The 12,831-nt window shown below is 40.6% G+C and overlaps 1 protein-coding gene across 3 annotated transcripts in view; it reads left to right on the top strand.

Moving 5' to 3' along the window:
* The window catches only part of CACHD1 (cache domain containing 1), a 208,569-nt gene that overhangs the window by 101,998 nt on the left and 93,740 nt on the right, over nucleotides 1-12,831 (top strand). For all 3 annotated transcript variants that reach the window (XR_012379441.1, XM_025871769.2, XM_073896600.1), the window contains exon 3: nucleotides 6,943-7,091. Coding sequence is in view for 2 of the 3 variants with exons in the window: in XM_025871769.2 (XP_025727554.1) it covers nucleotides 6,943-7,091 (149 nt within the window). In the remaining variant the exon portion in view is untranslated. The remainder of the gene's footprint in view (nucleotides 1-6,942; nucleotides 7,092-12,831) is intronic.

Below are 12,831 nucleotides of genomic sequence, written 5' to 3'. Positions count from 1 at the left end.
GTGCCATTTTGCTCTTAATCTAAGGGGGGGGGAATTAAAAAAAAAAAACACAAAAAAACCTCCCTCCCGACCCTGTGCCAGGTTTCCTATGGAGGATTTAAGCATGAGGATGAGTTAAATGAATAAAATGGTCAGTGTTCCAGTAGCCCCTCTCCCTTTACTTAGAGCTTGGTTAGTGGAAAACTTAGACCCCACATTACTTTCCTATCACCATCGTATGCATTTCCTGGTGTGGAGACTGTGCTAGAGCAGTAAGAATAATTCCTTGTACTTATCTTGGGCTCTGTATGTTTGCTCTTTGAACATCACACTAAGCCCTTGAAAAGGGGGTAAGTCTTCCCATTTTACTCATGAGGAACCTGAGACTAAGGAAAGTCAACTTGCCCAAATTCCTACCCGATAATTGAGAGAGCTCTTTAGAATATTACAACTGCTAATTACTAAAAGTAATTACTAATAGATAGCTAATTACTAATAGATATCAGTGTGCAGCATGAAACATGAGAATGTGTTCTGCTTGAACTTTGGAATGCCATAGTGTGACATTCAGAGATGTTAAATGTTTTTACTTGCATATTCTTAAAAGTATTTGTGTCACATTTAAATAACCCAGTCCTGAAACTGCTGGGGGAAAATAATTCTTGAGTAATAAGGCCGGGATGGGAGGAAAAGGGGATCAGCTATTAAATTCTTATCACGGCACAAAGGTTTTTGAATGTCAGATGTTAAACTCTTCTACATTCAATAGGAATTTTGCTAGGAATCTTCAGTCCCCTAGGGTACTTTTCCTGTCTGTGCCTGTCAGCTTCATTGTTATGCATTTTAAATAAAGCTTTCCCTAACATTCAAGACTCCTTCCGGAGTTTTAGGAAAGAGACATAAATAAAGTGTGCTGTGCCTTTGCATTTTTGTTTTCTTTTACCTTTTTCTAACTGTGTGCCTACCCCACTCCCAATCTTTAGAAGTATAAAGCTAAGGTAAAAAGAGCTTTAAAAAAGGGGGCTCTGGGGAAGTATGCAAATGACAGAAATGTCTATGGGAAAATTAAGGGAAGTGAAGTTCAGCAAGAAAGAAATTCATTGATGTTGTGATGAAACGTTGTCACTGGAGGATGATGACAAATTAGAATCCGTTCCCATGGGGACCGGCGTGCTACCTACTGATCATTTGACCCATGGCTGGATGTTGGCTAGCCAAAGAATTGACCCAAAAGATGACAAGATGGTTTTAGTCCCGTCGTCTCATCAGCATTCAGGAACCCCTTAGGGAATGAAGGGGAGAGGGTAAAGAAGGATAAAAGATGAAAGCTGAGCTGTGGAAAGAAAACTGTTTTCAATTACACTGAGGAGGATTGTGGGTCCACCTGTAGCTTTTGTTAAGAACGTCCTTTGTTTTCTCCTGTCTGCAGGGATCAGGGCAGGATACAGACCCAGAATCTGTCTGGCCTCTGGGAAGATTCTGTGTTGGTAGCCGGTCCTCTTCAGTTTAACAGATACATTCAGGAGTTAGTCTCCCTATGGGCTGTCTTTACTCTAGTAGATTCTGTTCTGCCCGCCGAGCCACCTGGATTTGGTTGGCATGCTGAAGGAGATTGCTTTTAGAGAGAGAAAAATACCCTGCAGTGAAGCAGGAGTTGAGCTTTCCATAGTGAGTCACTCTCCCATTCCTCCTTATCACAAGGGCACGGGGAGGTCATCTCAGGCAGTAGGGTCGAGGGAGGCCAGAGCCCCACATGGGAGTCAGGGGACCCTTAAGCTCCATATGCCTCAGTTTCTTCACTTGTAAAATGGGAGTTACAATTGCATCTTACTACCCTGTGATGGCAGATGAATTAATTGAATGAAAATCCTGAGGAAAATACTGAACTATGAAAGTCACTTCTTAAAGGAAAGCAGTCAATCCCCACTGTTCTTTCCAGGTTATGAACAAAGTTAAACACCCTGGAGTAATTGGAACAATTTAAGTTCATTTGATGTAACTTATACCACAGTAGTCCAGTAATAACAGGTATTGGTTTTGCAGAATACATTGTTTCAACCTTGCCCCTCTCCCTTTTCTATCATTGGTAGAATTCAATTCTAAACCCCCTCAAAGTCTTGATTTTCATAGGAATTATGTGCAATTCTAAATGTAAGTATCTTCAGAACTCTAATTTTTTTATTGTAAAGTAATGAGACGGTGTGTGGCTTATGGTACTCTGTCAAGAATTTCACAGCATTTGTTAAAATGGGTTTGAAAAGAAATGGGAGGAGGGGATCATGGGTCTGTGTGTATTACTGAGAGAAACAGTGTTGCATAGAAGTTGAAGCTTAGGCTCTGGAGTTAGAATACTGCTGGGTTTGGGTGCCAGCTCTACTAGTTACTAGCTTTGTAACTTTGAGCAACTTTGGAACCTTTAGTGTCTGCTTCCGGGAGGGAAAAACGGAGATGTGTACCTTACAGGGTTCTTTGAAAGTTTAAATTGATATATGCTTGTGAAGTGCTTAGAACAGAGCCCTGTACATAGGGCTCAACAAAGTTTGGCTATTTTTTTTTTTTAAGATTTTTAAAATTTATTATTTGTTAGAGAGCAAGCACCAGCAGGGGAAGCAGTAGGCAGAGGGAGAAGCAGGCTCCCCGCAGAGCAGGGAGCCCGATGTGGGGCTCGATCCCAGGACCCTGGGGTCACGACCTGAGCAGACAGCAGACGCTTAACCGACGGAGCCACCCAGGTGTCCCGGCTATTATTTTTTTAAAAATAAGGCAAGATGGGGTATCACTAAGTGAAAGACAGGAGTTTCCGGCTGAGAGATGTGAATCCAAAGTGGAAGGAGCTGGTGTTTGAGACTTTCTGTTAATTGTCATGTGTGTTTGGGTTCTGCATGTAGGCCACTGCCTCCACTGATGAAAAATGCAGCTCGTGGCCCATCCTAACTAGGAGGCTGAAGGCAGACATTGCCAACTTGCTCCTGCCACCCCACTCCCCGCCCAGGGAACTCCTTGGTTCCAAGGCCAGCCCAGGAATAGGACCTTTGTGCCCTGGCTTTGTGCCTTGGCTGATTATATTAGTGGGAGTTTCATTCCTCAGATTGTGTGATTTATCATATTTTTATTTTTTTTTATTTTTTATTTTTTTTTAAAGATTTTATTTATTTATTTGAAAGAGAGAGAATGAGAGATAGAGAGCACGAGAGGGAAGAGGGTCAGAGGGAGAAGCAGACTCCCTGCTGAGCAGGGAGCCCGATGTGGGACTCGATCCCGGGACTCCAGGATCATGACCTGAGCTGAAGGCAGTCGCTTAACCAACTGAGCCACCCAGGCGCCCTATCATATTTTTAAACATGTGTATAGTATATGGTAAGTACCACTATACAGTAGCTATTACAATTTTGTGAAGAACCCTGCAATTTCTTTGCAACAGGTTTCTGATCCACAGGCTCCAGTCTTGATAATTCTGGTGCTGTGTAGATGGTAATACCTGGATCTGAGCAGCTTTGGATTGCTTAGCTTCAATATGTTTATCTAGGGACAGAATTCAACCTATCGAGTTACTTGTCACTGCATAAGAAAACACCCCAAACTCGGTGGCATAAACAACAGTTTCTTCATGCTTGCAGATGCTGTGGGTCAGGCACAGCAGGGATGGCTTATCTCCATTCTATGATGTCTGGGGCTTCATCGGGGAGACTATCTGGAGACTTCTTGACTCCTATTCAGAACCTGGGCTGAGATGACTTGAAGGCTTGAGCAGCTGGAGTTGCCAACCAAGCACTTAACTGTGGCTTTTCCATGTGTCTTGGACTTTGTTCAGCGCGGTAGCTGAGAGCATTCTGAGAGAGAGCTGTGGAAACGGCATGGCCCTTTGTGACCTAGACCAAAACTTACATAGTGTCAGTTTCTCTGTACTTGACTGGTAGAATCCATCATAACCCTAACCAGATTCAAGGAGTGGGTGTGGAGAGGGAACATACACCCCACTTGTCAGAGGCAGGGGGGGTGTTAAAAAAAATTGCTGCAAATTTTTATAAAACTACTGGGATTGTGGCTCTATATTGGGACACATTAGGGTTTCTGACTTCTACCTATAGTAAAGCAAGCCATATCGCCTCTGTTGCAACTACTTAACTCTATCACACTGGAATGAAAGCAGCCATAAACAATTAGGTAAACAAATGACTGTTTCATTAAAAATTTATGAGCACTGAAATGTGAATTTCCTATAGTTATTACTGTCACAAAATGCCTTTTTAAAAAAGACATTTAAAAACGTAAGAATCAGGGGCGCCTGGGTGGCTCAGTTGGTTAAGCATTGGCCTTCTGCTCCGGTCATGATCCCAGGGTCCTAGGATCAAGTCCCACATCGGGCTCCCTGCTCAGCGGGGAGTCTGCTTCTCGCTCTGCACACCCCCTTCCCCTGCTCATGCTTGTGCCCTCTCTCTCTCTCTCTCTCTCTCAAATAGATAAAATCTTTTCTTAAAAAAATGTAGGATTCATTCTTAGCTCATACAAAAATGGACAGTGAGCCAAATTAGAATATCATGATTAACTAGATCTGACTTTGTTTTAAGTTAGAATTCTCCAAATGTGTAAAAGAAATACTGGGTATTTCTCAAATGTTTTTGTGTGTGTGTTTATACATATGTGAGAGAAAGACAAATGATTACAAATTCCATTTTAATTTTGGAAGTGAGTTTGTGAAGATGTTATTTAGAATTTTAGTTCTTTCAAATACACCTTATCTTTATACTGTTAGAGAACATTTGTTCCCAAGGGCAAGGAAGGGCTATACTCTTGATATTACAGGTGGAAAATTAATGATATTTACTACTTCAGAACCTAGAGAGAAAAGGTAGAACTTGCTCTTCTCGATGGAGTTTCCAGATACATGTTGTTGTTGTTGTTGTTTTTAATAAGTGTCTCAAGTTTTTAAAGAGGTTGTTGATCCTTAGACCAAAAAGATAAGGTTGAGGACTCTGGGGTGAGGGTTTCTTTTTCATCTTTATTAGTTCATTAAACATTTTTTATCTGCCTGCAATGCCGGGCAGGTCCTGAAGATGTAGAGATGAACAAAAACATACGTGGTACCTGCCCTTACAGGGCATCCAGTCGAGTGGGGTAACCAGACATTAAACGGATAACAGCATTGAAGTGTAGTGTGTGCTATGGGGAGGGAATGCAGGATACTACGAGAATATAGGTTTTTAAGCTGGACTCTGTCTCTCCTTCTCTACTAATCCATTGAATGTAAGAGTCCAGGAAAAAAAGGATTGTTATATTAGTGCAAACTTCTGTTTTAAAAAACAGCCAATTTATTGAGCACATATTTATTTAGCATTCTGGCCTCCACCTACCAGATGTCAGTGGCACTTTTTACCACATTCTAACAGCCAAAATTGTCTCCAAAATCTGCCAGATGTCTGCTGGTGGGGGTGGGGGTGGTGGCAAAATCACCAGTGGTTTAAATTCGGATGGGAAATTAAACTGTGTCTATACATTTTATCGTGAAGACCTCAGTGAGAAAAACGTAAATTTTTTTTAAATAATAAATTCGAGCTCAGAGATTAGAATCTGTTAATTTAAAGGACACACAGGGGCATTTGAGTGGCTCAATTGGTTAGGTGTCTGCCTTCGGCTCGGGTCATGATCTCAGGGTCCTGGGATCGAGCCCCGCATCAGGCTCTCTGCTCAGCAGGAGTCCCTCTCTCTCTCTCTCTCTCTCTCTCTCTCTCAAATAAATAAATAAAATCTTTTTTAAAAAATAAAGGACACACAATTCCTCCTCTGAAAATGCTAAAACAGATTTGGACAATTCTCTATCAGATGAAATGTTACTCTGATACACTTGTTATGTCCGGAAATTTTTCTAAACTTCATAGTTTGTGCATTGTTTAGCAAGGCTGAGAACCACCGTTATTTAAGTGAAACTCTGAGAGCTCCCAAACATCAATGGAACAAACTCAGAGTTTGGAATTGGCTTGAAAATAACAAATGAAGATATCCTGCTTTGGCTCCATGTCCTCAGCCTGTAAGCTATTGGATCGTGTGAGTTGCATGACCCAAAGGAGATGATTAGTTCTCCTCTAGTGTGCTGATAATGAATAGCTCTACAAAACCAATTAGCTATAATTCTGTCAGTCATTTCATTTGGGTAACATTTTGTTTAAGGGTAAGAAAAACAACACTGTTTTCCTTGGAGATCTCTAATTAAGCTGTGATATTTGATGGCAACAATGAGGAAAAAGCAGTATGCTTATCCATTTGCTTTTGTTATTCCCCCATGAAAGTAAATTATGATGAAGTGTTCTGTTCACAGCAGTTAAGAAAGACATTTATCCATCTTAAAGGTGTAACAGAGTAAACATGAATATATTTTTAACTGTATATTTTGTTTTATGTGGATGTCTACGTTGTACAACTCCAGAGATTTGCCATTCACATGGAGGACTGTGAATGGTGCCCCCCCTGGAGTTGTGTAGCAGAAGATACTGTATGTCCTTTCCCTTCTTCACATGTTTTTCTCTTGAAGATTTGTGTGAATCCAGAACCATGAATAGCGGGTTGTTTTCTTACAATCACTGTTGTTGCTGTATAAGTCCTAATGCTGTCATGCTGACAATAGTTATCAGTAGACTTTGTTTTCCTTTATCTAGCAAGGCATTTTATGGATCACTATTGTTCTATATGAGTTCATACACATGAGAAGTTCTTAGTGTATCGTTAGCTATTTTAGGACAGCAGATAACTGTTTTACTGTCGTCTGACTATCCTTCTGGGACTTCTGGACATTTTGCAGTTTTTATCTCAATTTACACCGTAGAATGAGACCTAGGTATATATTGTTGGTTTTACCTGAAGTATAATACATGCAGCCTGTAATATAAATTAATGAGCTTATTAGGAAAAAAACACTGTGGGTTATTGTGGTGGGCTTTTGATTCATTTTGCTTACTCTTTGTCTCACAGCTAGCCAAAAAAATCCGAGAGAAGTTCAACCGTTACTTGGATGTGGTCAATCGGAACAAGCAAGTTGTAGAAGCCTCCTATACGGCTCACCTAACCTCTCCTCTCACTGCAATTCAAGACTGCTGCACCATCCCACCTTCCATGATGGAGTAAGACTTTAAAAATATTTTTGTCTTGTTGAAACCCGGAATTGAATTGCTTTCCATTCATATTCAAATCCCTGTGCATGCTTATTGCAAAGTGTATAGTATTTCAATCTTAAATAAGCTCTTTGTCTTTACATGGACAAGTAATTTTTAAAGAAGTGGGACTCAACATTCTATGTCCCGGAAATTCCTAGGCCCTTCCTGCTCACCTTTTTGACATGTTGGAATTCAGGTTCAGAAGTATCAAATATTAGCTGAGTACAAAGTTGAATTAAGCTAAGAAAATTGCAAACATTTTGTCAGGTGTCAACTAGTGGGTCGTGAATAAAACAGCCTCACTGAATCTGGCAATTTGCCTAATTTAAGGGAGTGCCTTTTGTCTTTGAAAAGAGTAGCAAAAATTCCCACTTCATACTTTGGGACTTTTAAAGATAGCATCTATACTAATGGGAAATATGGCTTCAGATAATATTGCAACAGAATTAGTTGCAACAGTTAGGGATATTTTTATTTATTAGCCTAGTGATAGTTATATCTGGAGGGGTGTAGGGTCATGTGATGCCAGAAATTGTTTGTAGTGGAAAGAACACTTACCTAGAGGTACAAAGAACTGAATTTTTACTTAGTCTTTAACTAGCTGGGTGACCTTAATTAATTATGTGCAGTTTTATATCGGTGGATAATAATCTTTATTAGACCAATTTTCTGAGGCTATTGTGAGTGATTAAAAGCTGTTAGCATCCTTTAAAAATTATAAATGTTATCATAATTAGTATGTATTACTCCCGTTTTTGCACAGTAAGTGTTCTTAAAGGCATGGAAGGGATAGATACAACATAGTTTTTGGTGGTTAAATGTTTTGCTTCCAGAAGCAATTTTTTTTTTTTTTTTTTTTTTTTTACTTACTATGGTTTCTTGGTGGGCTATGTAGATAGCAGGGCATCCTTAAGTCATTTTATTCTCTGTGTGACATGAAGATGAGCTTTTTTCTCTGGCTTACTCTGCAGCCTAACAAGCTCCTACTAGTTGTTTACTAAACTAAGTGGGAAAATGTATACAATGTAGAATGAGCCTGTCTGGATAGGAATCCTCCCTAACACTCAGATGGTCTTGGATATTTGCTGTCTTAGCCACTCTGTCTTCGTCTCTAGAATGGGAACGATGATGAATACTTCACAGAGTGTTGTGAGCATTCAGTGAGACCAAATGTGAAAAATACTTGGTAATTTTCTGAACAAATGTTAACCCTTGTGTATACATACACGCACACACACACTTCCATATCATAGTGAACATCTCATTTTTTACTAAAAATGTAATCAAAGAAGATGTCCTTTTTTTGTAGTTGGGGCATCAGTAATTGAATATTTTTGACAACTTATTTCTTATCTAAAAAGACAACGAGGGCCCAGTTGGGTTTTGAACCAAAGAACAAAATCATTTTCAGAACAAGAAGAGCTAGTATATAGTAAGAGAGAAATCCTTAAAGCTAGAATTATGCTTAAAACAGTGGTTCTCGGCCCAGGAGTGATTTCCATCCCTCACCTTATCCCCCTTTCCCCTTGGACATTTGGCAATGTCACAGTTGGAAGGTGGGGAACAGTTGTTACTGGCATCTAGTGAGGAGAGGGCTGGGATGCTGCTCATGTCCTGGAATGCACAGGACACACCCCCCAAACAAAGAATTATCTGGTTCACAATGTCAGTAGTGCAGAGGGTGAAAAACCCTGCCTCAAAAGATAGGAGGTTTAAATAAATTCCTAAGTGGAACTGTTGCTCTACTCGAAACAACAAGCTTGAATTGACTGGTCTCTACTTGGAAATCTATCCTGTATGTGTTCATCCCATTACTGGTCCATCTTGTGAATTTCTATTAATGTTTCAAGAAGTAACTCAACAATTTGCCTCTCTCCATAGCTTCCTAATTCCTCTTTTCTCTCTCTCTCTCTCTCTCTCTCTCTCTCTCTCTCTCTCCCTCTCCCTCTCCCTCTCCCTCTCCCTCTCCCTCTCCCTCTCCCTCCTCCCCCCCCCTTATTTCCCTTTGCCCCTGGAGGGATTCACTTGCTCCCTCATCTCTGTTCCCATAGTAAGTTTCAAACACCTCTATTACAGTGTAGAACGTAGGTATCATGGGTTGTTGATGGTGATTCTGCCTCCCCTACTGTTCTGGGCAGGGATTACACCTCGTGCATTTTTACCCCAGCACCTGGCAATTGTATTTAATTACTACTTGTCAAAATCCGAGTTGAGTAAGGGGATGTCTAGTCTCAACAAATTAAAACTTTGGGGGTGGAGGGCAACTACTGAACATAATTAATAGCACAAAATGTAACACAGAGAGGTACTGTGGTTCCTCAATGCAGAGAAATGTACCAGGTGGATGGCAGCACAAAAGATTCTGTGAACTTTAGAAATGTGCATGTTATTTGATCGGCTCATTTGGGGGAATGTCATAAGAAAATAATAAGATATGTTTATAAAGAGAAGCTTGTAAAGAAAGTCATGGGAGTATGATTTAGAATAGAAAATGTTGTCAATACCTTAAATTTCTAATAATAGGGGATTAGTCAAGGAGATTGTTATCACATCCACAAACATGAGATGGTAAAAGAGTATTTGCTGACTGGTGAAAATGGCCATGCATACATACATGCACACATTAAAACTTTGGGAGGACTTATATCAAAATGTTTTGGGGTAAAGACCGTGATTTCCATTTTGAATTTGCTGAGATATAAGGGTTGAGGTCTGAGATGCAGGCCATGCAGATGGTTGGCAAAATTCAGTGGTCCACCTTTTGGTGAAAAAATAAAACAAAGTGTAGTGTCTGCCCTGCGGGAATTTCTCATTTAGTTTGGTTTACCATCCCAGGGACTTCTGTTCTCCTGGGAGGATACACACTGAGTAAGCACGTTAATAGGAGGCCCTTCCCTCCTTCGGAGGCTGGTATTGAATGTTGCATGGGGGCTCTGGAGAGATGCAGTGCAATCTTATCTCCTCCCTAGGAGTCATTGCCAGAACTAACTTCCATTTGGGGTGAAGCTCGTAAAACCAGGGCGGTTCAGACAATGAAGCTGGGTAATCAGAAGATTTATAGAGGAGTGAAAAACAGGTTCCCTCTGGTGGCATATTAAAGAGATAACTGATAGAAACTGTTCACAGCGGGGAGTGGCAAGGGATGACTATCCTTCACTTAGGGTCTTCCTGGTTCTGACTGAGCTCACTTATCCAGGGACATGTGTTTAGGAGTTTTTGGAGTAACTCCGAGCTGATGCTTTTTCTAGCAATTAGCTGAACACACTATCTAAAATGATGAGACGCTCTCTCTTTTTTTTTTTTTTAAGATTTTTTTATTTATTTCAGAGAGAGAATGAGAGAGAGAGAGAGCACATGAGACAGGGGAGGGTTAGAGGGAGAAGCAGGCTCCTCGCTGAGCAGGGAGCCCGATGTGGGACTCGATCCCAGGACTCCAGGATCATGACCTGAGCCGAAGGCAGTTGCTCAACCAACTGAGCCACCCAGGTGCCCTCACTTTTTTTTTTTTTTTTAAGATTTTATGTATTTATTTGACAGCACACAAGCATGGGGGAGCGGCAGGTAGTGGGAGAGGGAGAAGCAGGCTCCCCATTGAGCAGGGAGCCCGATGCGGGGCTCGATCCCAGGATCCTGGGATCATGACCTGAGCTGAAGCCAGATGCTTAACCGACTGAGCCACCCAAGTGCCTCTCTCTCTCACCTTCTTAATGAAGATTCAAAAATGGAAACAGTTAATAGTAAGTTTTTGGGGTGAGCCAGGATGGGAATCCTTCGTTGCCTTTATTCTAGTCCCTCATACAACACTTTTCTCAACACTTGCTGTTTTGGTATCTTACTGAAACACATTTTCAGTATATATTTTCCATTCCCTCCAAAAATGTCTACATTTTGAATCTCGGGGAGTTCATGTTCGAGTTAAACACAGAAAGGAAGAACTCCCAGTCTTGGGAAGCAATTTGAGGACATAACTAAGAACAATTTTTTTAACAGTAGGCAGATTTGGTTTTGAATCTAGCCTCTTTCATAAATTGACCTTGGGGAGTCAATTCTGAGCCTCAATCTCATCAGTGAGCTGAGAATAAGGATAATACATACCTCACAGGGTTACCATAGGGAGCTGTCTTTAGGTTGTAACTACTTTATTTGGTAAGTGTGGATATTATCCTCCAGGTCAAGAGATACACTTTTTTTCTCTGCTTTAAAAGTGAACTCACTTAAATGAAAATATTAAGTGAATGTGACCAAAATCTTGAAGGTGATAGATAGGGTAATGATGAAAGTTCATGAAAAATGGACTCAAGAGTATTGCTAAAGTTCTTAAAAATTGTGAGATTTTACAGTTCTATAAAGCAGACTCTTGGCGCCCATGTCGTATATCTGGCTACATGCAAATGTATTCATACTGCCATTATAAGAAATATAAGCAGTTGAGATAAGGGACCTCCAGTCTTAGATCTGGATCTTGTCCGTTCTTAAACATCTGGGCTCTATAAACATGTTTTGACACCTAGCACTGGCCCAGTGGTGCTCAAGCTGTTTGTTACTAACATTTTAAGTGCCTGCCTGTGGCCTGTTTGACCTGGCTGCTTCTCCAAAGGCATCAAAGATGAGTTAGTACTAGGACAATATTTTCACAACAAATTTTAACCAATAGCCAATATTCAATTTTTATTTCAAGCCTAGAATTTCATTGTTACTGATTTATAATCCATTTATTTTTCTCACAAAGGCTTGATAATGCTTGTTTTAATAAAATGCCCAGTTCAGAAGAGAGAAGGGCTTTAAAATGTCCTATTAGAGATTCTGAAAGTTTATACCATGATGACAGCAGAGAGAACCTGCAAAGCAACAGAGAATTGATTTTTCAGATGATTTTGACACTGTCCTTCTTAGACCACTCAACTCTTTCCTACTCAGGAGTCCTACAAGTTAATTATTTTGTACAAGGCCCTGCGTGAAGATTAGGTGCTCTGTCGATGTTTGCTGAAGGAATGACCTCCTCTAAAATGGAAAAAAAATCAGATGATGGCTTAATCTAAGACAAACTCATTTTCAGTCTTGTCACTTAAAGTGACATAGTTTTGAGAACGAGTTCATTTACTTATTTAATGAACAGCTCCCCTGTGTTGGGTTGCTGATGAGGGCACATGAGAGACTGGGCTCTCCCACGGCAAGTGTGCAGACACACGCAGAATTACGCTCAGGGACTATATCTGGTCTACAAATGTGTTTATCTTGGCCCCACAGGATGTTGTAAAGCTTTTTAAATTTATAAGTTTTTAAATCTCTTGCCAACATTTAAATTTGGGGAGATTATGCATTTTAAAAATCCAAAATTCTGTCTTCTCTAAAATCAGAAGATCCGGCAATTGTGGGTCCACATTCCCACTGGGCAGCAGTCAGCTTGCATGATTCCCCTTTGAGGCCTGGGCCCACATTCGCCCTTTCACACAGTTACTACTAGTCCCTGTGGATTACACCCAACCCATTCCCCTGACTTTAATGAGCTGCTTGGCCCACACCAATGTGTTGAGTTTGAAACTCCTGGTCTAAAAGGACTGTATAATACTAATAATTTGACTTAAGAAAATGTCAGGTTTAAAGAATCTAGCTCCTGTATGCATAACATTTAGAGTATCTGTCCCTGAAACCTGGCTTGCCACAGAGATGGTGTTCTGTGGAGCACCTCTGAACCTATTGTTGACTC

The sequence above is a fragment of the Callorhinus ursinus genome, unplaced genomic scaffold (genome assembly GCF_003265705.2).
Source record: "Callorhinus ursinus isolate GAN/ISIS: 27379988/994484 unplaced genomic scaffold, GSC_fseal_2.0 scaffold9, whole genome shotgun sequence".
In the NCBI taxonomy this organism is placed as follows: domain Eukaryota; kingdom Metazoa; phylum Chordata; class Mammalia; order Carnivora; family Otariidae; genus Callorhinus; species Callorhinus ursinus.
Note: the sequence above shows the minus strand (reverse complement) of the source record. Positions and strands in the feature narration are given on the sequence as shown.